General features: G+C 46.9%; 1 protein-coding gene across 1 annotated transcript in view; it reads right to left on the bottom strand.

The window, feature by feature from the left end:
* Window positions 1-26,731, bottom strand: part of LOC109462893 (palmitoleoyl-protein carboxylesterase NOTUM-like) — a 36,968-nt gene that overhangs the window by 3,106 nt on the left and 7,131 nt on the right. Inside the window, exons 2-12 of the mRNA XM_019759523.1 lie at window positions 23,344-23,503; window positions 21,674-21,786; window positions 16,850-16,902; window positions 14,444-14,542; window positions 13,514-13,574; window positions 11,549-11,607; window positions 10,390-10,492; window positions 7,199-7,387; window positions 5,429-5,529; window positions 3,881-4,019; window positions 3,310-3,357 (exon numbers count right to left, since the gene is read on the bottom strand). Coding sequence (XP_019615082.1) covers window positions 3,310-3,357; window positions 3,881-4,019; window positions 5,429-5,529; window positions 7,199-7,387; window positions 10,390-10,492; window positions 11,549-11,607; window positions 13,514-13,574; window positions 14,444-14,542; window positions 16,850-16,902; window positions 21,674-21,786; window positions 23,344-23,490 — 1,112 coding nt within the window. The 5' untranslated portion in view covers window positions 23,491-23,503. The remainder of the gene's footprint in view (window positions 1-3,309; window positions 3,358-3,880; window positions 4,020-5,428; window positions 5,530-7,198; window positions 7,388-10,389; window positions 10,493-11,548; window positions 11,608-13,513; window positions 13,575-14,443; window positions 14,543-16,849; window positions 16,903-21,673; window positions 21,787-23,343; window positions 23,504-26,731) is intronic.

Raw genomic sequence — 26,731 nt, forward strand, 5'->3', positions numbered from 1 at the left:
AGCTGTGGTGTTGTCCAGCTTCATTTTTTACCAGTCCTCTTGGAACATTTTGGGCAAAGGACTGAAGGGAAAGGAAGGCCGCTTTCAGTTCTAAGACATTGATGTGGTCGGCCTTCTCCAGGCTTGACCATCGCCCCCCCGCCTTTTTTTCTTGTGAGAATCCTCCCCATCCCTGGAGGGAGGCATCGCTTTGTACTTCCAGGACTGTTTGTGGTCTCAGTTGAGCCCCGTTCGAGTTTGTTAGCGATTTCGGCCACCAACACAGATCCTGTCGTGCCATCGGAGAAAGACGAATCACACTGCTGTAGTGTCCCGACTTCTTGAGACCGAGACGTAGATCTTTCTGTAGGTAACGGTAGTGTAGGGGTGCCAGTGGCACCGCTTGGCTGGTTGAAGACAACAACCCTACTAGGCTCGCTAGTTCTTGAAGGGAGGCTTTTCCCTTCGAAAGTAGGTTTTGACATCGATCCACTATCTTCAGTACTTTCTGGTCCGGCAGGAGGACTTCCATCTTCACTGAGCAAATAGTGAACCCTAGGAACTCCCTTGTTTGGGATGGTGTTAACTGCGACTTCTCCAAGTTGACTACAAACCCCAGGTTCTCTAAGAAGGACCGGGTCAGAGCCGTGTGCTCTCTGCATAGATCTGCACTTTGTGCCATTATCAATATATCGTCCAAATATATTACTAGTCGGACTCCGAGGGCTCGTAGCTGAGCCGCAATTGGCTTGAGAATCTTGGTAAAGACCCTGGGGGCCGAGGACAAACCGAAGGGAAGGACTGCAAACTCGTAAAGACTGTCTTTCCATATGAACCGTAGGTATTTCCTGTGATTGTGGAATATGGGTACGGTGAAGTAGGCATCCTTCAAATCTAGATTTGTCATATAATCCCCCGGTTGGAGGAGATCCAAGACCTTTTGGAATGTTTCCAATTTGCAATGTTTCTTGACAATGAAATTGTTTAAGTACTTGAGGTTGATAACTGGGCGAAGTTCTCCGCATTTTTTGGGGACAAGAAAAATTGAAGAGATGAACTGACCTGTTGTGGGTAAGGCTCTCTGGATAGCTCCTTTTGAGAGGAGTTTTTCCACCTCCTGGTCGATTAGAATTGTGTCTGAGCCGGGGCGAACTTTGGTGACCGGTATGTGGATTTGTGATGGTTGGGAGGAGAGTTCTAGACGGTAACCCTGGATGGTGTCCAATACCCAATTGTCCTGTGTAATCATACGCCAGTTGTGGACGAAATGGGGCAGTTCGCCCCACGGAAGGGAGGTGACAAGTTGGAAGATGAAAGTTGTGGTACTGGAGAGAGGGTGGCCCAGGAGGTGGAGATCTTGGAGTGACTAGTCCTAGTTTTTTGGAGGGGAACGAAACCCCCCCGAGACTGAGTGTTAGCTTTCTTTTTGTGGTAGGGAGCCTTCTTGTGGTCTGAACGAAATCTACCCTTGGATTTGTTCCGAAAGTCTTTCTTTGGGTTGTACTTCTGGTTGTAGTGCCCTCCCGACGAGAAGACGCCTCCCAGAGTCTTTCTTAGACGTGGAGGCATTCTTCACTTGGTTAACAAAATCATCCCCAAACAGATGTTTTGATGTGGGGTTATCCTCAGATAGGAGATGTTTTAGCTCCTTTTTCCCGACCAAATTGGCACACTGGTCTCTTCTATGTAGGGAAAAGTTGAAGGAGGCACTACCCAGCAGCACTAGAGCCGATTCTAAGGTCTCCACCACAAAATCCTTGTCACATGGACGGCGATCATATTTCAGTTCATACAAACAGTGCGTCAGTGGCTTAGCGACTTGCATAAAACGGCTATGTAGGCCCAATAATTTCCGTTCTCCCTCGGCTGTTTTGGATTCCAACAACGCCGATTGATCTGGGGGAAGGGTTGGGGCACTCACGATGTCAATCAAGTTAGAGGGAACCGAATATTGCCCACACCGTTTCTCGTATTCCTCCTTAGGGAGGCGTCTAGTGAAAAGATCATTTAGGTACTTTTTTAGATCCTCCGAAGCAGGGGAAAGACCTGAATTACTCTCATTGTAAGGATTGTCAAATGACATACCTTCCTCCTCGGCCTCCTCGGAGGCCGATTGGTTCTCTTCCCCGTCCTCTGAGTCGCTTCCCGAGGCGTAGGACTGTGAGTCCGCGGAGCAAGAGGGTCCGGGACCGCCCGTTCGGTAGGATTGTATGGCTTGGAGAGCTGTCGTGACGTCCTGGAGGGTTCTCTCCATCGCCGACATTCTGCTCTCAAAGGCGCTAGTCGGTGGCGCTGGGAAGCCATATCCAAGCGGGGGAAGGTGGAGGCGGCATGAAGTTGAACCACGGGTTGGGTCCGTAAGCCGCTGCGGCTGCCACATGTGGTCCGCCGCGCGGGAAGCCGCCTTGGGCGGGCTCCCTTTCCATGTGCGTCACGCTGGAGTCGCCTGCCCGGCGGGCAGCCGACCCGTCCCCACGACTCGTATCGACCGGAGCCGAGCACGAGCCGGAGCCGCCCGCTTGCCCGGCAAAATCGGCATTTTGTACGCGATTTTGGCCGAGAGGGACCTGGTTTTGCGAGGTGTCCGTCGGCATACCAGCGTCCCCATGGGAGGGAGAAAGCGCGGGGTCCGCTGACTTTCTCTCCTCCGCGTGACTCTCTTTCGCGGTTTTAGCGGGCTTTTGGGAGGTCCGAACCTCCCTCACATCCTGCGACGGTGTCTTGACTTTCTTGGAAGACATCCCGGTTGTATAAGGGTTGACAACGACGCGAAAAAACGGAATCAAGCTTGATGAAAAGCTGAGTACAACTCTCGACGTATTTCCAATATGGCGCGCCAAGGAAAAGAATGAGGACTAGGGCATTATGGGATAGGGGTAACCTTTGAACTTTGACTCTTGGCGTAGTATATGCATATTAAGGAAAACTGCACATTAATCAGGTATTTGGCCAGTGATAGCACGAAGGGGAGCTGTGAGGGACAACCCTAGTTTGTTTTAGATTGCATAAATACCGATAACAGTTACAGACATTTGAAAAAAAATTTTGATTTTCGTCATATGGAGTTCAAAATCATTTTATACACGTTTTCACAATCGACATACAGACGTTAACTGTTGTTTCCATTCAGGTATCTGGAGAACCACATGAAATATGGGGAAAAGAATCATTTAAACATTTAAATCATTTAAAGAATCTATAAACTTCAAACATGTCATCTTAGAAATGTTAACCTCAATTGGCGTTGTAAACGATCATTTTCTCAGGGTTGAGCTTCAAGTAATAGGTAACCCACATGTAGATGTGCTAAAGAACACTTTGAAAACCTACCTTTTCGTGATGAGGGTATGGGCCAGGCATGCAGGAGCGAACACACCACTGTAAGGAAGAATTTAGAAAAGACGTCAGTATCACCATCAAATAAGTAACATTGTTTGAACAAAACACGGATTTAAAAGAAAAAACTTGGTCTAGCTGCCTTGCCATTCAATGTCGAAGGTGGGTTCTCATTGCTGTAGTTGGTGATAGTCGAATGCAGTGCGGAAGTTTTTCTTTCCTTCGTTTCCCCCGTTTTTAACCTATCTATCTATTTATCAAAATTCTAACGTCACAATACAGTGGACTACCCAGACATCAGTGCTGATTTTTTTTTGACTCCATGGTTTGACGGCGTTTGTTTGAGCACGTCGGCAGAACGTCTCATATAAGGTCATATTTGCGTATATAAGGTTAACATCCCGACTGTAGTTTCGGAAAAGATATCGTCTGCAGCTGGCAAAATTCTGATGCAACGGTGACCAAAAATCAAACGGAAACCGTGGAAAGTCTTTCGCGCAGGGGCAGTACGTTCTGCCGACGCGCCGTTTGTCTCAGGTGACGTCATAGTTCTCGCGAGACTCACGTGACGTTGGCGAGCGTCTTCCTGAGGTCCACCCCCAGGTTGTGGATGTAGTTCCACTGCTCCTTGTCCACAGGAGTCCCCACGTTATTCACCATCATCTGAGCCTCGTCAAACAACCACTGGATCACGAACAACGGTGCTAAGGAGACAAAAACGACCAGAAAGGTAACGTTAACAAATCAAATGCATAATGTTGGTCTAGCCTATAGAAACTACTGCTCTGCATATTGCTACTCGAACACATTTATATATTATATGTGGTGAGCAGCCACTCTAGCTCAGTCCTGCTCCATAATGTAACCCAACACCACAGGGCGTCTGCTACAATGCTAGTTACCATGGTGACAGACGGGGCTGCGGAAACAGAAAACAACAAGTATGTAAAGCAGTATTTTAACTGTGATCCTTAGTTTAAGCCTTTGTGTAATTATGTATAGATAATTCTGTAGATGTTATGAGTTGACGGCTTTGATTTTAATGCCCTGTCCTTAACTTATGTAGCTCGTTGTCCTTGTTAGGGTTAGCTTCGGAAACAAAAACAACCAGAACTTGAAGGTAACATTTGCAAAGGACATACATAATGTTAACCTTCCTACCTGATGATGTTTTTGTTTACATCATACACATGCAAATTATCTGAGTACATATGCAAATTATTGGCGGGCAAATCAACCAACCGTCCGCCGCTTTTTTTTTTCGTTTGGAACAGAAGAAGACGACACAGAGCAAAAATGATGTTTTCATTCTGTGAAGGTAAACCTATATATCTAATATAATATATTATAATAAGTTATAATTATGTTTACATTCAGAGAGGGAAACACTGTTTTTGCTTCTCATTTTCCTCTTCAAAAGTCAATGACCTGAACCAGACGGCTGTCACCATGGTAATTGTATTGTAGCAGACATTTAGACCCTGTCTATACGGAACCACCCAAGGCGGTTTACATGTGGTTTACCCCGAAGCCGGTTTCAAGTGGCTCCGTCTGAACGGTCCGAAATCACATTGAAAGCGCCTTCGTCTGGAGCCACTTCTAGAGGTGGTTTCGAATCGGTTTCCCCGCATCGCGATTTGCGTCTGAACGCAATGTGATTTCAATGTGACTTCGCCTGGTCATGGATTACGGAGTGATATTTCTTTTTTTATATGCAATACCAACTTTTACGCAACTTACAGAGCAGTAATGGTCAAATAATGTGTCCGTTCTAGGGCGAGCTTCACCGCCTCTGGCGGGACCACGTCGGCATTCGGCCGAGATAGGCTGGGAGGGGGGCATCGGCAATCATGTCGTTGACATCTGACATTAATAACACGCCGCCTTGCGTGTTATCATCAAACAGCAATAAATGTAGCGCAAGAGCATTATGTTCGGACCCGGTTTCACAGGTGTGTGTGGCACGTGGACCAGATGTGAGGAATGTGAGTTACCCGAATCGCGCCTTGGGTGGTTCCGTATAGACACGGCCTTAGTGTTGTTGGAAATCATTACTGGTATTTATCATGGGTATTTTTGTAGAGGATGTTAACCTTGTTAACTGTATGTTTACCTTGTAGTGTAGGGTAGGCCCTGTACCCGAAGAAGCAGCGCCACTGCTCGTCTTTGCTGTACTGCCGGGCACAGCGCTCGGGTACCTGCCCGTTCCACCATCTACATGGGTCAGGACAATCAGGCAAGTCAGAAGGTTTAGGGCTTAAGACCAGGTAAGATGCACCCGTCGCTAATCTCCAAGCAGATCCTAGGGTGGCAAAAGACAGTATCAAATTGGCCAGGCAGTATCCATTCGTCAGAGAGGGTCACCCAAGGGCGTATGGACCTTCTGGCGAATGGATACTGCCTGGCCAATTTGATACTGTCTTTTGCCACCCTAGGATCTGCTTGGAGATTAATCCATCGCTGTAATACTAGTACGTCAATGACCTACGGCATACAAAATATATACATGCCTCCTGCACACACACACACACACACACACACACACAGGGGGCATGTATATCTTTTGCTGAGAACTACTAAGTACCGGAACCTGCGATCTACTACTACTACATATTAATGCTGCAGTGCCAGGATATTACACTAGGTGGCGTGCTCAAGGCGCACATAGGCATGGCTGCTGGTGTCGTGAGTAACTCTAGACTACCACTCACTGTATCCCCCTGAAGTAAATCATTATTACCAAATCATAGGTATGTGCCTATACGTCGCACGGAGGCATGACTGCTGCAGTACTAAACTAGAGTTCCCCGATCTCATACCTTCGCCAAATGATGTTAAACTTTATGACTGACAAATTATAGATTAGATTATTCCCCCCTGATTTAAGAAATAGGAACCTAATTTTCATGAATTAATCATTCTATCATAATCTCAACCAAAAGACAGTCTTATATATGTTAACAAACAATGCATTCTAGCATTTCCTAATAAATTATGCAAATGAGGTCCTGATTTGAATAAATTGTGTTTAATGATGTTCACGTCAACTAAACTTTCAAATACCACAAGTATGAAATTCCAGGCAGTTATCATTACATAATTATAAAATTTTCTCATTAATTATGCAAATTAAGTCATTATTAACATAATCAATATCTTCCTGTGTTTCTCTCATTGTCAATTACCAATGTCACAAGCTTCAATTGTCCTATCATGGAATGCAGCTGATTTATAGAATTTCCCCATAAATTATGCAAATTACATCCATATTTGCATAATTGTCACATAATTATATTAAACATCGCGTAAGCTACCTACATACCAAAAATCACGACGATCCGTCAATCGGTTCTTGAGTTATCCCCTTTTGAATATTTTCAAGAATATATCCCTGCAGTTCTAGAGCAAGCCGCTAGGGGGCCCAAACTCACGTCACTTCTTCCCCAGCACAAGAGCTACCTACCATCCAAATTTCATCACCATAGCATGTCTAGATCATGAGATATCAAAACCGGAAGTTCAGCTGCAGTACCATAACAAGCCGCTAGGGGGCCCAAAATCTAATCATTTTGAGGTCTCATCAAGACCTACCCACCTACCAAGTATCAAGACAATCCATCAAGGCCTTCTCAAGTTATCGTGTTTACAGACAGACAGACAGACAGACAGACACACACACACACACACACATACACGAACGCCCCTGAAAACATAACCTTCTTGGCGAAGGTAAATATTACGCTAGGTGTCGTCTCTACCACTCACTTCATGGCCCTTCGGATGGCCTCGGTGGGCGCGCAGGACAGGGTCTCGGTGCACTCGGTCGGCATGTACTGCTGCTATACTAAAATATTACGCTAGATGGCGTGTCTCTACCACTTACTGTATTCCCCTGCGGATGGCCTCGGTGGGCGCGCAGGACAGGGTCTCGGTGCACTCGGTCGGCATGTACTGCTTGTTGTCCAGGAACCAGCCGGAGTCTGCCACCCCCTGCACCTGCACAGTGGACCCTTCCCGTCTCAGGAGCTCCGCCGCGCGGTCCACGTTAAGGATCACCCCGGTTCCGCCCGCGCTGCCAAATTAAGGCGGACAACGTGTGTTAGAACGGACCACAGCAAGAATAGTCTTGTACATGTATGCTAAATGTGGATCTCGATAAAGTGAAGACAACGACCTGATACTCTAAAGCCACACCAAGTAATTTTATGGGTGACGTCCTCTGGAGACCCTAAAGGCTAAATCTAATACCAGAGTACCAAAAAACATAAAGGACGGGAAAAAATGCCTAGATTTGAAATATACTAGGAGGCGACAAATGTTAGGGCACAAATTGAATGAGACAATACAGTGTAACAACTAACAAGTCTTTTACGCCAAAAAAACAGTTACTCAAGTAACTGGATATGATTTTGGAGACAGACGTTTCAGGGACAGGTAGCATCCACTACCCTTTGTCAGTGACACTGGTGAGTTGTCAGAAAAGCATGTTTGTAAGCACAAACTACTAGTATTTATTGATATGCAAATCAGTTAAGAGAACTTTTTAAATGTCCAAAAAGAAACAAAAGTGAGACAAGTCAACAAAAGCTAAAGGATGATACAAATAGCTCCTGTTGTTTCTACAAGTGCCTGAGAGTTCTACCCGTACACCCCCCCCCCCCCTGTTGAGGGTGGAGTTGTACATTCTTTCATGTACATTGCCTCCCTAACTCCTCGTTCTCACCAGCGGGTTTCGCGGTCTAAGGAGGACAACGACCTGTCTTTAAGGAGAAACTCTAACCAGAGGTTCTTACTGAAGAAAACCAGAGAGAACACTCGCTATGTCCGATACGCGAAGCGGTACTTTCAATCAGGGGTGCCAAAGAATTCATACGAATTTTACGGAATTCATATGGATTTTACTGAATGCACACGAATGTTACGAAATACGTACGGTTCATTACAAGGAAACATACGAATTTCACAAAATACATACGATCTTTTACTCGGAAACATACGATCCTTACTAATTTGACGATCCAGGAGCAGGTCTCCAAATTAGTAAGGATCGTAAGTTTACCAGAATTGGATCGTATGTATTTTGTGAAAATCGTATTCTTTGGCACCCCTGTTCAAGAGGACAACGACCTGTTAGGAGACACTCTAACCAAAGGTTCTTAAAGTTGTGAAGAAAACCAGAGAGAACACTCGCTATGTCCGGTACGTGAAGCGGTACTTTCAAGTCGTCTTCCCTCGGACGTCGTCCAATTACTTAAGGACCAGGTTAAACGGTCTGAAGAGAGAAAAGTTTCCATTCCACGAGTCTCTTTCTCGTCGAGAAGATATAGAGGTAGTCTCTACCAGACTAACTACGCTGGCTATATATATTTTGTTCTATGTTTTTACGGTCCAGGAAGATTAGCTGCGTATTCGTGTATTTGTGTACGACAGCTAATGAACTGAATAAAGTATCCAAGTATCCAAGTAGTACAGGAGAATATTTGCCAGGGGGGGTTGGCCGCCTTGTAGGTTTGACAGGCCGCGAGGGGAAGAAACTACCTCCCCGCGGCTGGACTCCCTTGGCCAAATTAGCTTTCTTTTTTGCCGAATTCTACGATCCGTATTCCAGTAGAAAGGCCTGGTGGAGGCTAATATAGAGGGGGGAGGGCGAAAGAAGCAGAAGAGAGAAGGCAAGAAGGGGAACTACGAAGAGAATCTTCCCCAGCCTTTATATTTTCTTCCTAGTTAGAAAATGAGATCTACTTTAGGCCAATATTGCGTTCTTTGGACAATTAAAGTTAACACAATATTGTGTCCATTTGGATATCAGTGTACTATGACAATTCTGCTGCATCGAGTTGTATACAACGGCACAATTGAATGATTCCCCAGTTGGGCGGCTTTGTTCAGTCGTGCCTACCACGAAAGAGCTGGAAAGAGTAGAAATTGGCCAAATAGAGAGATAACATGCCAAGGGAGTTAAAAAGTCCGCTAGAAAACAGTACTCTCTCTATCTAGCGGCATGTTATACCTCTGTTTGGTCAATTTCTACTCTTTCCAATCGCCTCCCGAAGCCTGGTGGAGGCTACCTACCACAGGCAAGACTCGGAGCAGTTTCCAGAAACAGACGTTTGCTCGTAAATAGCGCGGAAATAAATACAGCAGGGATGTCACAAGCGCCTAGCCTCTACCAGGCTTCGGGAGGCGGCTGGAAAGAGTAGAACTTGGCCAAATAGAGAGATAACATGCCGGGGGAGTTGGTCCGCTAGAGTGCGGCAAACTGTACTCTCTAGCGGACCAACTCCCCTGACATGTTATCCCTGTATTAGGCCAGTTTCTACGCTTTCCAGCCGCCTCCCGAAGCCTGATAGAGGCTAAGAAGCCCAGGAACGTGCGTGTTTTCTCTGCACGGTCGGGTTCAGCGGAATTCGCCAAGAATTCGCGGAAACCCACGGAAGAGTCGGAACACCCACCGCTGTTTATAGCGGCTCGGTCGTGTTTGTTTCTTGATCCCACATTCTTCCGAGTGAAAGAATGTAGAGATGCTTCCCAGTTGAGCAGAGTTTACCGGGAGATAGGCACGGCATAGCACCGGCACCAGTTGTCATTGGACACTAAGGACATCAGTTTTATCATGGGCAGAGATACTGTAGGAGTACGGAACTGCACGGAAAGCGGCGTAAAATGGCATCCTTTGTGTGTCAGCGTCTCTATCTGTCTGTGTGTGTGTCACGGTGTGTGTGTGTGTGTGTGTGTGTGTGTGTGTGTGTGTGTGTGTGTGTGTGTGTGTTCTCCCTATGCTCTCTCTCTCTCTCTCTCCATCCCTATCTGTGCTCTATCTGTGCTCTATCTCTATCTGTGCCGGTGTGTGCGTGCGTGAGAGATAGTGTGTGTGTGTGTCTGTGTGTGTGTGTGTGTGTGTGTGTGCGTGCGTGTATGCATGTGTGTGTGTGTGTGTGTGTGTGTGTGTGTGTGTGTGTGTGTGTGTGTGTGTGTATGTGTTTGCAGATGTATGTACGTGTCAGTTCCAGTATTTTCCATTCCTGCTATTTCGCATGTTAATGTTAAACTTTAGATATCGTTGTTTTTTCTCACCTGCTTCCCGACAGCAGCAGAGTCTTGCTGTTCTGCAGCCCTAGCGGCAGCAGCTCGCGCAGCACCTCCTGTAGGATGAGCGCGCCCATGAAGGCAAAGTCATCTGAAACATAATAATAATGATAATAATAATAATGATAATGATACAAATAATAAATGCAAATAATAATAATGATAATAATAAAAACATCCGTGAATAGTTTCATCAGGTTGGTAAGACACTGAATAAAGAGACTCTTTTTACACAACCAAGTCTTTTATTCAGCCGACGTTTCGGCAATGTGAACCAGTCAGAATTGCCCTGAGGAAGGCGACAGACGGTCACCGAAACGTCGGCTGAATAAAAGACTTGGTTGTGTAAAAAGGGTCTCTTTACTCAATAATAAAAACAGTTTATTTCAAATCCGTTGCTGTATTTGAATGAGTATACATATGAGAGAAACAGTGAGGATCACACTATGCTGCTGGTCTATAGTAAGGTTCTGTATCTGCATTACTGATGTGATTTGATTTGATTTGATTTATTGAGATTGCAACAGTGCAATACATATGGGACACAGGCAGCTGTTGCTGGTGTTGTGTCCCGCACATAGAAACAAATACAGGACAGACAATACTCATTTTAACTTGAGTTAAGTGGTGAAAGTCGTGTAAAGTGCCCTTCGCAAGGCTTGTAAGGAGTGGAAAATGAGAAATGTTTTGAGAAAAATATACTTTGTTGCGTATTTTATCTTCTAACAATTTTTTCTGGCTTTTTGGCCTTGTCTTTCGCTGAGAAGAAAACATCCAAGCGCGACCTTGGGCGTCATTTTTCAGCCCACTTATCGTCCTGTCAGCGCCCCAGAAATAACATTTGCGTTTGTTTGCGGTGGCGTGGCCCATGACGACACACAAACACAGACTCATGGGAGGGAAGTGGCGATGTCTGGTTGGGTAACGGTTAAGTATCCGACTTGGAACCAAAAGGTCCCGGGTTCGAACCCTGTCATGCCACCCATCTTGTGGCCTTGGGGAAAGGCACTTTACACGACTTTCCTCAGTATGAAAATGAGTATGAGAAGGAATACTGTATTGTCCTTTGTGTTGGTGACGGTTTAAAACTGAACTTGATAACTTGAGTGTGCCGGAATAAGAAAAAAAAACAGAAGAATAAACACACCTTTGTCCCTTCGGGGCGACGCGCCGCTCCACACGTCACTGGAGCAGTAGGGAACGTACCTGTGGATGGACACAAACAACCATCGGTCAGTCCGACTCCACTCCAGTCCTAGCCTCTACCAGGCTTCGGGAGGCGGCTGGAAAGAGTAGAAATTGGCCAAGTAGAGAGATGGCATGCCAAGGGAGCTGGTCTTTTTGCGGCAATATGTACTCTCCAGCGGACCAGCTCCCTCGGCATGTTATCTCTCTATTTGGCCAATTTCTACTCTTTCCCGGGCCAGTCGCGTCCCGAGGCCTGGTGAGGCTACTACAAGCGCACAATATGCCACACTGTGGCCTGTTTGGTCAGTACAGCCCTTTACTGTGTTCTCTAAGGGCCACAATACGCCACACTGTGGCCTGTGTACCGCACAATACGCCACACTGTGGCCTGTATGGTGCACAATACGCCACACTGTGGCCTGTATGGTGCACAATACGCCACACTGTGTCCTGTTTACCGCACAATACGCCACACTGTGGCCTGTATGGTGCACAATACGCCACACTGTGTCCTGTTTACCGCACAATACGCCACACTGTGGCCTGTATGGCCGACACAGCCCTTCCCTGTGTTGTCTGAGGACCACTTGTGCCTCTCTTGGCGGCTGAAGTGGCTCTTTGGTGTTACTCCCATGACGTTAGTAGTACAGAACACTCTTGTTGGGCGTTTTTGCCCTTCAGTCGCCCGGCTGTTTATCTTTGAGTCAACCGTAGGAGGTTTTTCCTACCGCAAGTTTGGACTGAATGTGTTAACTGTCACTCAAGATCTGTCGTTGAACATAAATGTTTTCTGTCGTCGAAAATCGATCATTAGTTGATCTGGTGTTGAAGCTATACGCGATGATAATTAAACGTTGCGAGACAGATGGTAATGTATGTATGATTCAACCGCAGCAGGTTTTTCCTACCGCAAGTTTGGACTAGTTCTGTTAACGGTCACTCTAAATCTGTAGTTGAGTGTAGTTAACCCTTTCATCTTGTGTCTGTTCGAAACGTTTTTGCTTTCAGTGCATCATACGTGGTAAATGGTATTCGAAAATTTTTTTTTAATCAAAATTATGTGACTTGTATTTCGCAAACAATTTCTTATGACGAATAGCTTTATTAAAAGCTAACAGAGCAAGGGCTCCCACATGATATTCAGTTAATAAACTACGTCTAAAAGCTCTAGACGCTTTGGAAAGAGTACGGCCACTCTATTCTCTTGACGTGCAGTATTGTACTGCTCTCATACATATTCCTGTAGTAATACTAGTAGTATCTTAGAATAGACTTGGTTGTATTGATCACATTGTTATTGATGACATACATGTACAACTGTCGAGCAATAAAGTTCAGTACAGTTCTCTGTACATGCCCGTCCACGAAGACCTAGACGCTGATCCTAGTCTCCACCAGACTCTTTTGCAGGCTGAATAAATAGTAGAAATCGGCTAAGGGGAACTCTAGCCTGGGTACCATCCCCAGTAGTATTCGCACGCTCTATAACAGTTATAGAGCTGGCGAATATACTACTGGGGATGGCACCCAGGCTAGGGGAACTCATCATTGCCGGCAGGCAAGCTGGACCCTCTATGGCCGGCCAACTCCTCTGGCCAATGAAGTTCCCCTTAGCCGATTTCTACTATTTATTCAGCCTGCAAAAGAGACTGGTGAAGACTACTGCTGTCATACAAGCCCGTCCACGCAGACCTACGCTGACCCCCGTACTTATCGCTGAGACAATAATCTACGTGACAGATCCCCTAACCGTCGCTAAGCGGCCCCCAGATTACTCATCACCGCACTTCCCGCGCGCATTCCCGTGCGCATTCCCGCGCGCGTTCCCGGCGTGGCTGCGGGGATGCCAGCGCTGAGCTGACATTTCCGCCATGTCACGTATCCTTTGATCCCTGCCCAGTGCCCAAAATTAGCGGGAACTCACACGGTGTTGGCGTTCCACCAGTACGGGTTCTCCTCCGGGTCGGGCGACAGGATCCCGCTGCCTGGAACAAGCGAAGGGAAACATCAATACGTTTTGTGCTTAGAGGTGAAAATCCAACACAAAAAGTTCCCTCATCTAGGAGGGCCTGCAAGCCCTTTTTCGTAAGGCGTAATCAGGCCGTTTTAGGCTTCGTAATTCGTAGGCAGCCTCCGCAAAAATCAACGTAATTCGTAATTGGACATTAGCCGCAAATCGTAAAGTCGTAATCATCTAGAGCTTTCGACCAGTCACTCTGGTCTTCCTCTGGACACTGACCCAGTCAGGCTTGTCACGTGGCTTCTTTGAAGTTGAACTGAGGAAGACCAGAGTGACTGATCGAAAGCCCTAGGTGAGAGAACTTTTGTGTGTTGGATCGAAAGTTTTAATTCTAAATTTGTAACTACCAAAACAGATGGACTTTCATGATAGATCAATAAGTTTTATTGCAAATTCCTGCCCGAAGGCTAATTGCAAATAACAAAGATAAAAGAACATTGAAACGGAGTACAAAATAGCTTCAAAATCTACACAACACAACACAAGGTAAGAAAAGGTAATTGTCTAAAACTATAGCTATATTTCCGACGTTCCGATATTCGGTCTAGCCTTCGTTTTGCCGACACCTGATTGAATCTCATAAAGATCCATCCAAAGATGCTGTTCACATAAACATGCTTCCAACACCCCCTAAGGCGATAAGCTACACCGACGAATGCTGCTTGACACATGAAAACAGTCACACAAGCCGGTTCCGACATACTAGTAGTGGATGATACTTGAAACGTCTGACAGTTTTCAAAACCTATCCAGTCGTTTGAGTAACTGCTACTTTGGCACCCTATCATCTAGACGTCAAAGCTTCATCGTAGCGTAACGCGAACTGTAACTGACCTTTTTTCCTGTCCGGCCACCCCTTGGAGCTCATGAGGTTGCGGGGCATGTTAGCCCACCTGTTCCGGCAACTCGCCTGGTCAAAGCAGTACCAACCACCTGTGGGGGAAAAACGCGATAAGAACTAACCACTCCAACACCAAACTGGCAAAACATTAGGCTTGGATTTAGTTTAAAAACCTCTCCTGGGGCAAGCTTTGACGTGAAACTAGTGCTCTGTGTATTGTTGAAGTAGAGAATTGTGCTACGATGACCTAGTGTGCTCGAAGCGTGGTTATGGAAGATGCCGGTATTGGTTATCCCCACACACCCGGCCGGTGAGTTGACTACTGCCATAGTGGCATTCACTAGCCTCTACCAGGCTTCGGGAGGCGGCTGGAAAGAGTAGAAATTGGCCAAATAGAGAGATAACATGCCAGGAAAGTTGTGGTCCGCTGGAGAGTTCAGTTTGCTGCACACGAAGCCTGTCGGGGGTCGCTATGTTCTTTGACATCCCTCTACCTCTTCGAGTGCAGCAAATTGTACTCTCCAGTGGACCACATGTCATGTTCTCTCTCTCTCTCTCTCTCTGTCTCTCTCTCTCTCTCCTCTCTTTCTTTCTCTCTCTCTCTCTTTAGCCAATTTCTACTCTTTTTCTGTCGCCTCCCGAAGCCTGGTAGAGGCTAGTGATCATCACATCATCCACGGGTAACTTCGCACGGTGACTCACGGTGACATCGCCCAACGCCGTCACTCCGGCGATGCGCGGAATTCTAAGCCTCTTCGCCACTCTTGAGAGCGACGCGCGGCACATCCCCCCTATCCCAGCTATGCTCCCATCAGCGGGGGCCTAGCGCGGCGGGGGTCGGTCATTACGGGCCGGCGACTCGTGTGGTCCCAGGACGGGAATGGGGAACGGTATGCGTCGGAATCTATCTACATATCGGCGTTACGCTAACCTTTGGTTAGAGTTTACAACCCTAGGATGGCCCGTGTGTACCGCAGAGGTGGCTATGACAGTTTATTGCAAGAACATGATAAAATGACAAGTAGTAGAAATGCTAATGAATGCATGCGTCGGTATATCTACATATCGGCGTTACGCTAACCTTTGGGTAGAGTTTACAACCCTACTAGGACCTTGTCACCGTACAGGGCTCTCTCCAAGCAATGAAGCAAGAGTGCTCTCCTCTCCCCCCAAATCCTTGCACCTCTCCCAAAATGTGCAAATTAAGGGTTTTCTTTTTATATAATAGTATTCCCAGGACGGCAATGAGGAACGGTATGCGTCGGAATCAATCTACATATCGGTATTACGTTAACCTTTGGTTAGAGTTTACAACCCTAGGGCTCTCCCCAAGCAATGAAGCAAGAGTGCTCCCCTCTCCCCCAAAATCCTGGGACCACTCGTACTCGTGTGGTCCCAGGACGGGAATGGGGACCGGTATGCGTCGGAATCTATCTACATATCGGCGTTACGTTAACCTTTGGTTAGAGTTTATAACCCTGGGAGGAAGGACCCTGTCACCATGTCCTATAGTTTTATCTTTTCCGTCATTGGACTGCACGTTTATCAACCTTCCAATGTGTGATGATTATTATTTGAACATTAATAAATGGGACCACTCGTGTGGTCCCTGGACGGGAATGGGGAACGGTATGCGTCGGAATCTATCTACATCTCGGCGCTACGTTAACCTTTGGGTAGAGTTTGCAACCCTGGGGCCCTGACACGTGTCCTATCATTTTATCTTTTCCGTCATTGGACTGCACGTTTATCAACCTTCCAATGTGTGATGATGATTATTTGAACAATAATCCCAGAACAATGGTCCCAGGACGGGAATGGGGAACGGTATGTGTCGGTCGGAATCCACATATCGGCGTTACTTTGGGTAGAGTTTATAACCCTGGGATGGCCCGTGTGTACCGCGGAGGTGGATATGAAAGTTTATTGCGGAGGGCTAATTGCAAGAACATGATAAGATAATAAAATGATAATAAATGATGCCACCAATGCTACTTTTGATATGTTATTGCTGGGTTAGATTTCTTTTCTGTGTCCAGTGGAGTATGTATACACACCATGTATCGGTTCGAATAAGTGCATCATATGTGTTGGAGGTTGGGCAAAAGATCCTTACAATATTTATATAAAATATTCAGTATGAAATATCTAGACTATATGTAGAAACAGATCCTGCGGTGGCAAAGCTATAACCAAATTAGCTACAAGTGTGACCATTGAAAAAGCTGTAACCCAATTGGCCACAATTGTGACCATTAACTTTGGTGATTGATGGTAACTCTTTTGGCCTCTTTTTGGTTACAGCCTTGCCATCGTAGGATCTGCTTGGAGATTAGATAAGAGAATGTCCTTGGATAAGAGGACAATTGTCATATCTGCTTGAAGACTAATATCCTCACCTTCCAAGAACAGCAGCCACCGCTTGCTCCCGTGCGATCTCCGTAGGTAATACCTGCGGACAGAAAAAAAACGGAAGAGTAGACTTAAAGGCCACTGACAGGTCCCTTTATTTCTGCATCACTTATGGCCACTCACACACCCCCGATGCGAACACATGCATCACACTGGATGAACACACTGACTCCTCATGTAGTGTTACAGTAGGTATGACTGTGTGCCTGGACACACCACTGTGTGCCTGCACGCACCGCATCGAATACCCGCGGAAAGAAAAAAACGGAAGATACTGACACATACTGCTTCACATTAGCACATCTGAGTCAGTATTTCATACTTTGGGCTTTTCAAACTGCAGAAACAAGACCCAAGATGAGTCTTTTATTTTCTGGGTGGTACCCTAAAAATCAGCCAAGGGCTCTTTCGGTAACCATTTTCCGTCAGAATTTTGGGTATTTTTGCTCCGCGAAGGTCAATATACATTGGGACAGTGTGGTTTCGACTCAGTATGATAAATAACTATAATATTGGCTTTGAAAAATCGGGTTTCCAAGACCTAAAAACTGCACTGGATGCCTTTTAAGACCACTGACAGGTATGTTTATTGGATTAAGTGGAAAGGGAAACGCGATTATTGAAGCCGCACGTATCATTTGCCGCTCGGCACGTGGCGAAGGCGCGGCGCGTCCCTGGTGGGGTTTTTAATTTGTTGTTCCCGTCTGCGTTTTAACCGCGCCGCTATATTTGAGAGGCAAGTTCCTAAGAATAGCGGCCTGGCCGCGATTTAGCGCAGCTTCTGTGCCAAATGGAGCGCGGCGTGGCGCGGGCCTCGGCTGACCTTGCTGCAATGAATTCCATATTGAATTCCTTGGCCGCAGAATGAATGACTGGAACGTAGTGGGAACCGTAACCCTCCCCAGTGGCCGCTTTAAACTGATACAGTCCCTACTTCACACACCTCAGAAATGCAAACAATTTCTAATGAGTTTAGACAAACCTTTGATCATCAAACGTATTTGTTGTCACATTTCCACCATTGAAAATAATCAAGTAGAAGCCAAATTCACTCACGTACTAGCGCTAACTTGAAGAATGTACAAGTATACACGTGTCTGTTAGCTATTCTTCTGTTGTGACCTGTACTTAACCCAGTGGGTATGTTGGTACAATACGAACAATTCTTCGGTCTTCATTCATTTAAACAAAGATATAACACGTGTCTTCCGTCCTCAAGGCATATCGAAGGCTACTGAAGCAAAGTACTTTCGAGGAGTTTTCTTGTCATTTCAAACGAACTGTATACCCCTCGTAGACGCCCTTCATGTTCTTGGGTTTGTACACAACTGCGTAGCCCAAGGGCTCCAGAAACTTAAACTGAGATGGTTGTAGCCCTAGCCCTATGTAACACATTAAGATGCGGGGAGAAACTTTTTGGCTTTGAGGTTTGAATCGCATCCTCGAGTTCCTTTTAACCCTTTTCTCAATCCTTGAGTCTTAAACTTGAAAATACAGCACCACTTCTTTCATCAGAAGCATCGAATCGGACTTTCCAACCTTTGTTATCCACCTTTTTCACTAGCCTCTACAAGGCTTCGGGAGGCGGCTGGAAAGAGTACAAATTGGCCAAACAGAGAGATAGCATGCCAGAGGAGTTGGTCCGCTAGCGAGTACACTTTGTTGCGGTGCACCCGGGTATCTCTATTTGGCCAATTTCTACCTTCTATTTCCAGCCGTTAAACAAAGCCTGGTAGAAGCCCTGCAGATCTAGCCTGGGTACCATCCTGGTTAGTTTACGTCGCTCCTACCAACGCGACTGTGGGAGCGGACGTAAACTAACCAGGATGGTACGCAGGCTACGGCAGATCCACCGTGACTTTATATCCCGAGTCTTTACTACGGCAGGATCGGACCAGACGTCGCCCTGACACGGCCCTGACCCGGCTCAACCCGATCCGCGCGGTCAGGCTTTCATGTGGCAGAGAGCGGAGATAAAGCATGCAGCACCTAACAACATACACCTGAGGACGGGGTCGGGAGGCGCTTCATGTGTTTTCACTAGCGTACTTCTGATGACATAACCGGTGCAATGGCCAAGTGGGTAGAGTGCTCGCCTTGCGTTAGGTAGGTCGTGAGTTCGACCCCCGACCAAGTCATACCAAAGACATTAACATGGTATATACTGCTTTTTCTGTTTAGCACTCAGCATTTGGGAAAGAGTTTTAACTCCCATCTACCCAACACTACCAGTGGACTAGCCCCCTGCTGTAGTGATTGCACAATTGTGTGGCCCAAGGGCTACTGAACCGGAGATGGGCGCCGCCCTTTGCACCACCTGGTGTGGGAAGGGATAACTAACTAACTAACTAACTACTGACGACGGGTCCCATTCGGAGTCGTCAGTTTTTCCAAGTTCTGTAGTACAATATTTAAATTTTGTACCATGCATTTATATCTGTTGCTCCGATATCACTGTGTAGAATTTACAACGCTACGAGAAAGGTACCGGTCTTTTTCCTCTTCGAAGTACTTTCGTCAAGATATGGCTTATTTTTGGCATGTTTTTAGGTTTTTTTATCGGGCTTTCTTTTCTGCATATTTACGTTGGGTAGGCCTTAAAAAAGATACCAGTGCAAAAAAGAAAGCTATACAAAAAAGCCTTAAAACACGCCAAAATAAGCCAAATTCCAAACCTCTGTTTGAAGAGCCTGTGTCAGGCGGGTAGGAAGCATTCAGCACGCCTATACTCGGGGTAGCCGACCTGGTGAGGCGCGGTGTTACACCCGGGTTCGGGTTACCTGCCATGTGCGGGACGTGTGCTAGTCATTACGCCGGGGAGGGGAGGTAGTTCCCCAGCCACTAAAGGGAAGGGCTCTCATAGCCTCTCCTTGCCTCTACCAGGCTTCGGCAGGCGGCTGGAAAGAGTAGAAATCGGCCAAATAGAGAGGAGAGAACATGCCAGGGCAGTTGGTCTGCTGGACCTTCGGGAGCGGCAAAACTGTTCTCTCCATGATCCAGCAGACCAACTCCCCCGACATGCTATCTCACTATTTGGCAGATTTCTACTCTTTCCAGCCGCCTCCCGAAGCCTGGTAGAGGCTGATACTGCCTTGCCAATTTGATTTTCGCTCGCAGTCACTACCAGAAGACGTGCTCGGAGCCTAATGTCCTCCGACAGGCCGGATCCGTCGTCAGGCCAGGCACGGCAGAAGGTCGGCGGCGGTGCCGGGTCGGCTTTGAGGCCGGTACCCGGGATTAGCAGCGGCGTCTCTGCAATCACCTCGCCCTTGTTGTCCATTAGGTTTATTGGGTGCTTTGACGACACGGAGACGGGAGAAAGGGCGCGGGGCTGGCACCGCGACCTCGCCTTTCATCTGTCTCATTCCCGTGAACAGTCTTTATGTAACGGTTACATAAAGACCTTTCCTAACGAGATTTCATGGGAATGAAATGAGATTCGGGGGGATGAAAGTGAGCGGGTCACTAGAATAACAACAACGCAGGTGAAGAGAGGACATGGCGTTGTGAAAAGTAGTATCTTATAAGTGGGATGACTATTGAATGAACTTTGAGCGCGTCCTACAATTTTACAGGTCTGTCAAAGAGCGCGAAATGATATCCATTCCCATCAAGGTCTTTCGATGGTCTCTCAGTGATCTCCTAATGGTCTCAATGAGCGGCGATTGTTGGTCGCTCGTGGGTCGCCCAGCGGTCTCAGTGTCGAACAAGACTCCCATTCGCCCGCCGTCCATGCCGTAAGTCGGCTAGTTTTCTGTTTGCTTGTTTGTTTGTTAGTCGAGCAACATAGAAACTTACAGGACACCGTGGTGGGCAACTCTAGCAGGTTGCTAATCATCACCCGGCTAGTTAAGGCTCACTTTAGACTAGAAACGCTTAAAGGGTTTCGTTTCCGATGGGCAAACCGTTTCCGTCTACTAGAAACGGTATACCGTTTCGAAACGGTACGAAACGTTACGCCAAATGGTATTTCATGGGGTTTTAGGAAACGTTTCCGAAACCACCTCCACCGTGGTTTTGAAACCCTTCAGTGGGGTGGGGGGGGGCTGAGCCCCCTCCTGCTAGGTAAAAAGAGAAACGGTTTTGCCATATGCAGTCCCGGATAACTGCGTGCCAGCTGAAATAGGCTCCGGGGTTCAGTCAGCCCTGCTAACGGGATTAACCAAGCATAAAAACGGGTGCGTGCGGCGGCAAACGAGAACCGACAGAAATACATTCTGTACTTTAAATAGTAGTTACATAATCACATCCAGCCAAAGACCTTGGCATTGTAAGTTTTATGACGTCGACTACTACGGCCCACCCACTACCTCAATGACTGGATGGGTAAAGTTACTTAATCTCCAAGCAGATCTTTTGGTGGGGGTAAGACAGTATCAAATAGGCCTGGCATGTTATCTGTATAGCCGGTATAACCACCCTTCGGCGTAACACACCAGCTTCGCAGGCACGCGGCGCGGCGGCAGTTGGCTACACCGAATGTCTTGTTACACCTACATGTAACCCTTGTTATACCTAATGTTATCTCTCTATTTGGCCAACTTCTACTCATTCCAGCCGCCTACCGAAGCCTGGTAGAGGCTAAAGAGACGCCCGCCCTCCCTGGTCCGTACTTACCCTGCAGTCTCTACCAGACTAACTTCGCTAGCTAATATAGGAGTTTGACCGCCTTGTAGGTTTGACTGGCTGCGCACTTCGGAGGGAAAGAAACTACCTCCCCGCGGCTGGACTCCTTTGGCCAATTTTACTCTCCTTTTTGCCGAATTGTACGAGCCGTATTCCCGTAGAAAGGCCTGGTGAAGGCTACTTACCCTGCAGGTGAGCCGTCGTTACATGTGACAGACGTGTTCCGCAGCTTGTGTAGCTTCATGTCGGTGAAGCCCATAGACCCGCAGGCGTGCACAGCCTCGGCAAGGTCCTTCATCTGTAGAGAGAGAGACGCGTTCAGGTGAAACACAACGGTTTCAAATTAATTTAGAACCGGTCGCTATCTGTTGTATCCAGCACCGTGCTTTATTCAGAGGCATTGCTCTGGTGCGGTTTTGGATAGTCCATGCCTATCCAGAATCGTACTTTATCTAGAAACAGGGCTCAGGCACTGATCTGGATAGTCCATACATAACCAGACCTCTGCCTGATCCTGACTCTAGCCTGTTCAGGTACGATTCTGGGTACAATAAGCGTTTATAGAACTACTCTCACCTCAGGACAGAACAAGTTGTTGATGTGATCAGACAGTATTTTGTGTTCATGAGTGAAAACACTTTGCTAATTGCGGAGCGACGTAGAAAACATTTCAAACGTCTTCCTGCTACAGTAAGAGATAGAGAAGACTTGCAGAGAAAAGAAGATTCGACCAGTTTAAAAGGTTGAAATTGCCAGAAAGAGTTTTAATGAAAAAGAAGCTGTTTTCAACCTTAATTGTTGGAGGGTCTAATTGCGTCCTTGAAGCTACTGAATGAGGAGCGAGAGATGTACGATTCCAGCATGTCGTTGCTTCTCACCGTGTGCGCTTTAAGTAAACCCCAGCAGAACCACCTTATTCCCGTAGTTAAAAGTACGACACGACATTTGATACCTTCTTTGCGAAGTTCTGTCCCTTTTTCCTAGACTTTCTCCTCTGCGGTCGGCCTAATGTCTAAGTATAGTCCAGAATGAGTGGTAAGTGCCTACTCTACTATACTCGTACCATCAGCAGTCTAGGCCTATTAAACATGTCTGAACTTGAGAAATGTTTATTATTTTTAGTATTAGTTTGTATACTATTATATACAATAGTTTGTTAAATCGTAGTAAGAAGATACATGCAAAAATCACCTTATAGACCATCTGGTGGGGCATGCGCATTCCCGTATAGACGCACTCTTGGTACGTTTACATGGATACATGGAGCGTAAGTGACGAATCTTACAAATTTTACGAAACGCAACTGTTTCGTATTCTCCAAGGAGGCCTTTAGGCTTCGGCTTATTTTTGATTTTATGTGTTTTATCTAGCTTTTTTTTCATTGCACTAGTATCTTTTTATACGTGGAAAATGGACACAGCCCTGCCAAGTTGATACTGTCCTACCACTATCAAAATATCTGCATGGAGATTAACTCCGTAAATAATTTCATCAGGTTGGTAAATGATTGAATATTGAAATTCTTTTATTCGAACGAACAGTTGTGAATAAAAGAACTTTAATATTCAAGGAGATTAACTGTTTAGATCCCTCCGTTTCAGAGGGTGAAAACACGTGCGTCTGATACGATATGGAATGAAAATGCCGGCGACATCTAGCCTCTACCAGGCTTCGGGGGGCGGCTGGCAAGAGTAGAAATTGGCCAAATAGAGAGAGATAACATGCCGGGGGAGAAAGTACAGTTTGTCGCACTCGGCATATCATCTCTATTTGGCGAATTTCTACTCTCTCCAGCCGCCTCCCGAAGCCTGGTAGAGGCTAGGAGACACCCAGACATAAGTGAGGTTTGACCTACATGTACCTGAGTCATGAGCGCCTCGGAGTCGGCCAGCTTCGTCACGTCGATGGCGAACTCGTCCGACAGGTGCCCGCCGACGCTCCGCCCGAACACTTCCGAACCCTCCCGAACTAACACGAGCAGCACGACGCCCAACAACAACATCGTCTCCTCGGTCCTGGGGGAAAACGAAGGCAAGGATTTATAATATATATACATCTATATCTGAATTTGTGTCTGTATCGATATCTATGTATCATATCACCATGGCAGCTTCTGTGTCCGTATCTGTATAGCCGGTATCACTGACCTTCGGCGTAACACACCAGCTTCTGTATCTGTATAGCCCGTATAACCGCCCTTCGGCGTAACACTCCAGCTTCTGTGTCTGTATAGCCGGTATAACCGCCCTTCGGCGTATCTGTATCCGTATCTGTATAGCCCGTATAACCGCCCTTCGGCGTAACACACCAGCTTCTGTATCTGTATAGCCCGTATAACCGCCCTTCGGCGTAACACACCAGCTTCTGTATCTGTATCTGTATAGCCGGTATAGCCGCCCTTGGCGTAACAAACCAGCTTCGCAGGCACGCGGCGCGGCGGCAGCTGGCTATACTATACACCGAACGACCTGTTATACCTAACCTTTGCACATTGAAATGAAAGCGCAATGTGCAATGACTGTCCACTCTACTGTGATTGGTAAAAACGCGTTTCACTCTGCGACAGTTCTAGGAAAGAACGACTGTAGTGGAATGTTTACATCTAGCTCGCCGTAACCAGTCCCGACAGTTGCCGGAGACAGCGGCCCGGGTACCCCGGCCCTGGAACACCCCCTCCCGCGCAGAAACACCCCCCTCTCGGGAAGGAAACACCCCCCTGTCGGGAGGGGGAAGTCTGTCGTCGTGCTTCGTTTTACCCGCAGCGGGTCGCCGACTCACGACATCAGGCAAAGGCTAAAAGTAGCACAAAGTAACCGGCAGTCACTTAGGAGCGAAATTGGCAGCACCTGGAGTAGACGTACGTCCTTTCCAGCAGCCTCCCGAAGCCTGGTAGAGGCTAAGCCAGCTACACTTTTTTTTATATTCGAACATCTGATCACAAGACGTGGTGACGGTACACTCAAGTTTTTTCAACTTATATTAATGCCGCTACCAACACCAGGACAATACAATACTCATTTCCACCTGAGCGAAGTGAGGAAAGTCGTGTTAAGTGCCTTTCCCAAGGGCACAAGATCGGTGACATGGCAGGACTCGAACCCGGGACCTCTTGGTTCCGAGTCGAGCACTCTGCCGCTACGCCACATGACCCCACATAAGCCAGCTACACTTTTCTTTTTATTCGTTCACATAGAAAAAGTTACAAGACATAGTGGTGCCGCACTCAAGTGGAAAGCACTTATGTTTACGGCACCACTAAATAAATACATATAGTAAAGAAAAAACAAACGCATTTTTAAGACAGGCAAAACAGTAAATACAGAAAATTCAAACGCGCAAGTCCGGTTCCCCACCCACTGATGATAAATGATGGCAAAGAGAGGACACAATACATAGATAACAAAGGGGGAAATTGAAATCCTTTAAAAACGTTCTGATGTGGTGATAAAGTTTTGGGTACACTTGTCTCTCCTCGGCCGAACGTAACCCTGCAGGCTACAGACGATTCAGGCCGCCGACGCCAACTCTCCTCCCCGTACCCAAACCGCGGGAAGTTAGACTAATTGTGAGGCTTCCCTAAGAAATTGGAGGAATTCCGCGGCTTCCACGACGATGACTAGCCTCTACCAGACTAACTAGGATGGCTATACATAAGAGAATGACTGCTAAGGTAGTTTGGCCGCCTTGTAGGTTTGACTTACTCTCCAAGCAGAGGTTGTGGGGAATGATCGTTACCTTTTTATATATCCATGGCCGTTTTTTTTTGTCCTGATCCCCACCAACCAGCCCGTCGGTGGCTAATGGAGGTTCTCTGGCTAATGGATACTGCCTGGCCAATTTGATACTGTCTTTTTTGCCACCGATAGGGATCTGCTTGGAGATTAGGTTTGACTGGCCTTCGGAGGGAAAGAAACTACCTTCCCGCGGCCGGACTCCCCAGGCCAATTTTACTCTCCTTTTTGCCGAATGCTACGATTCGTAATCCCGTAGAAAGGCCTGGTGGAGGCTAGACAATGACTCAGGCAGGCTGATAACTAGTGTAGAGTTTCGTCGTTCAACCAGCAACGGCCTACCGACACTCCGACGCAGCTTTCCAGAACACCTTACCGTTCTTCGAAAGCTGTGGATCTTAATGTTCATCTTTTCCTTTCTTTGTGATCTCGAAGTTCAAAAAAGCAGGGAAAATGACATAGGGGAATGGCATTGTATCCTCGATATATCAACCAAGGACTATACTTGAACACTCCTTTGCAGAAAAAAAACCAAAGCGTTAAAAAGAGAGAATGGCTGGAAGATGTCAAAGATACCATACAAGTGTGTTTAATACCAGACGCCACTCGTGGCACTTATAGCGTTTTAGATCCCCATGTTGTGTTCAATGACGAACATGGAGTTTAAATGTCGTTGCCAGCAACATCGTCTTGTTGTGGGAACGGCGCTAGACTGTTCTCCAGCCAGGCGCCTCTGTTAAGTAGCCTGTCTTGGACCGCGTTAGGCTCAAGACTGTCCAGAAGGCGTAAGACAGTAGCCTCTACCAGGCTTCGGGAGGCGGCTGGAAAGAGTAGAAATTGGCCTAATAGACAGATAACATGCCGGGGGAGTTGGTCCGCTAAAGGAGTACAGTATGCTGCTACAGAATTGATATTTGTTAGGCTGTACTGTAGCGTGCAGGTGGTTATGTAATGCTCTACGTAAGAAGCAAATGTACTTCTTTATGCCTAGGTCACATTTCCAAACCGGGGCCCGACCGGGCTGTTTGTATGAACGAAAAACGAATTCATATCAAGAATATATCGAAATAGTGTCCATGGTTATTATCGAAAACTTTTGTGTTTCCTTGTCTTTTAATTTATACCGTACTTTTCGTTCCATAAGACTGCCCGGTCGGGCTCCGGTTTGGAAATGTGACCTCAGCATAACGGACCAAGTCCCCTGGTATGTTATCTATTTGACCAAATTCTACTTTTCCATCCACCTCTGAAGCCTGATAGAGGCTCGGTACATCCACGACGAGAGCGTCGCCCTCCCCAATTACAGCAGCGCCTGAGCAATTTGGCGTTTCTCTTGGATCCTTGCGCTGCCGACATGCCTGCCCCCACCGTCCGGCGCCACGGCGCTGGGAAACAATCTGCCGGCTAACGGAGCGCTTCAGCCTTGGCTCCGGCCGGCTGTCTGCTCGTAGCCTCTACCAGGCTTCGGGAGGCGGCTGTCTGCTTGTAGCCTCCACCAGGCTCCGGCCGGCT

This window comes from Branchiostoma belcheri, unplaced genomic scaffold, assembly GCF_001625305.1.
Source record: "Branchiostoma belcheri isolate BF01 breed outbred unplaced genomic scaffold, Haploidv18h27 scaffold12, whole genome shotgun sequence".
In the NCBI taxonomy this organism is placed as follows: domain Eukaryota; kingdom Metazoa; phylum Chordata; class Leptocardii; order Amphioxiformes; family Branchiostomatidae; genus Branchiostoma; species Branchiostoma belcheri.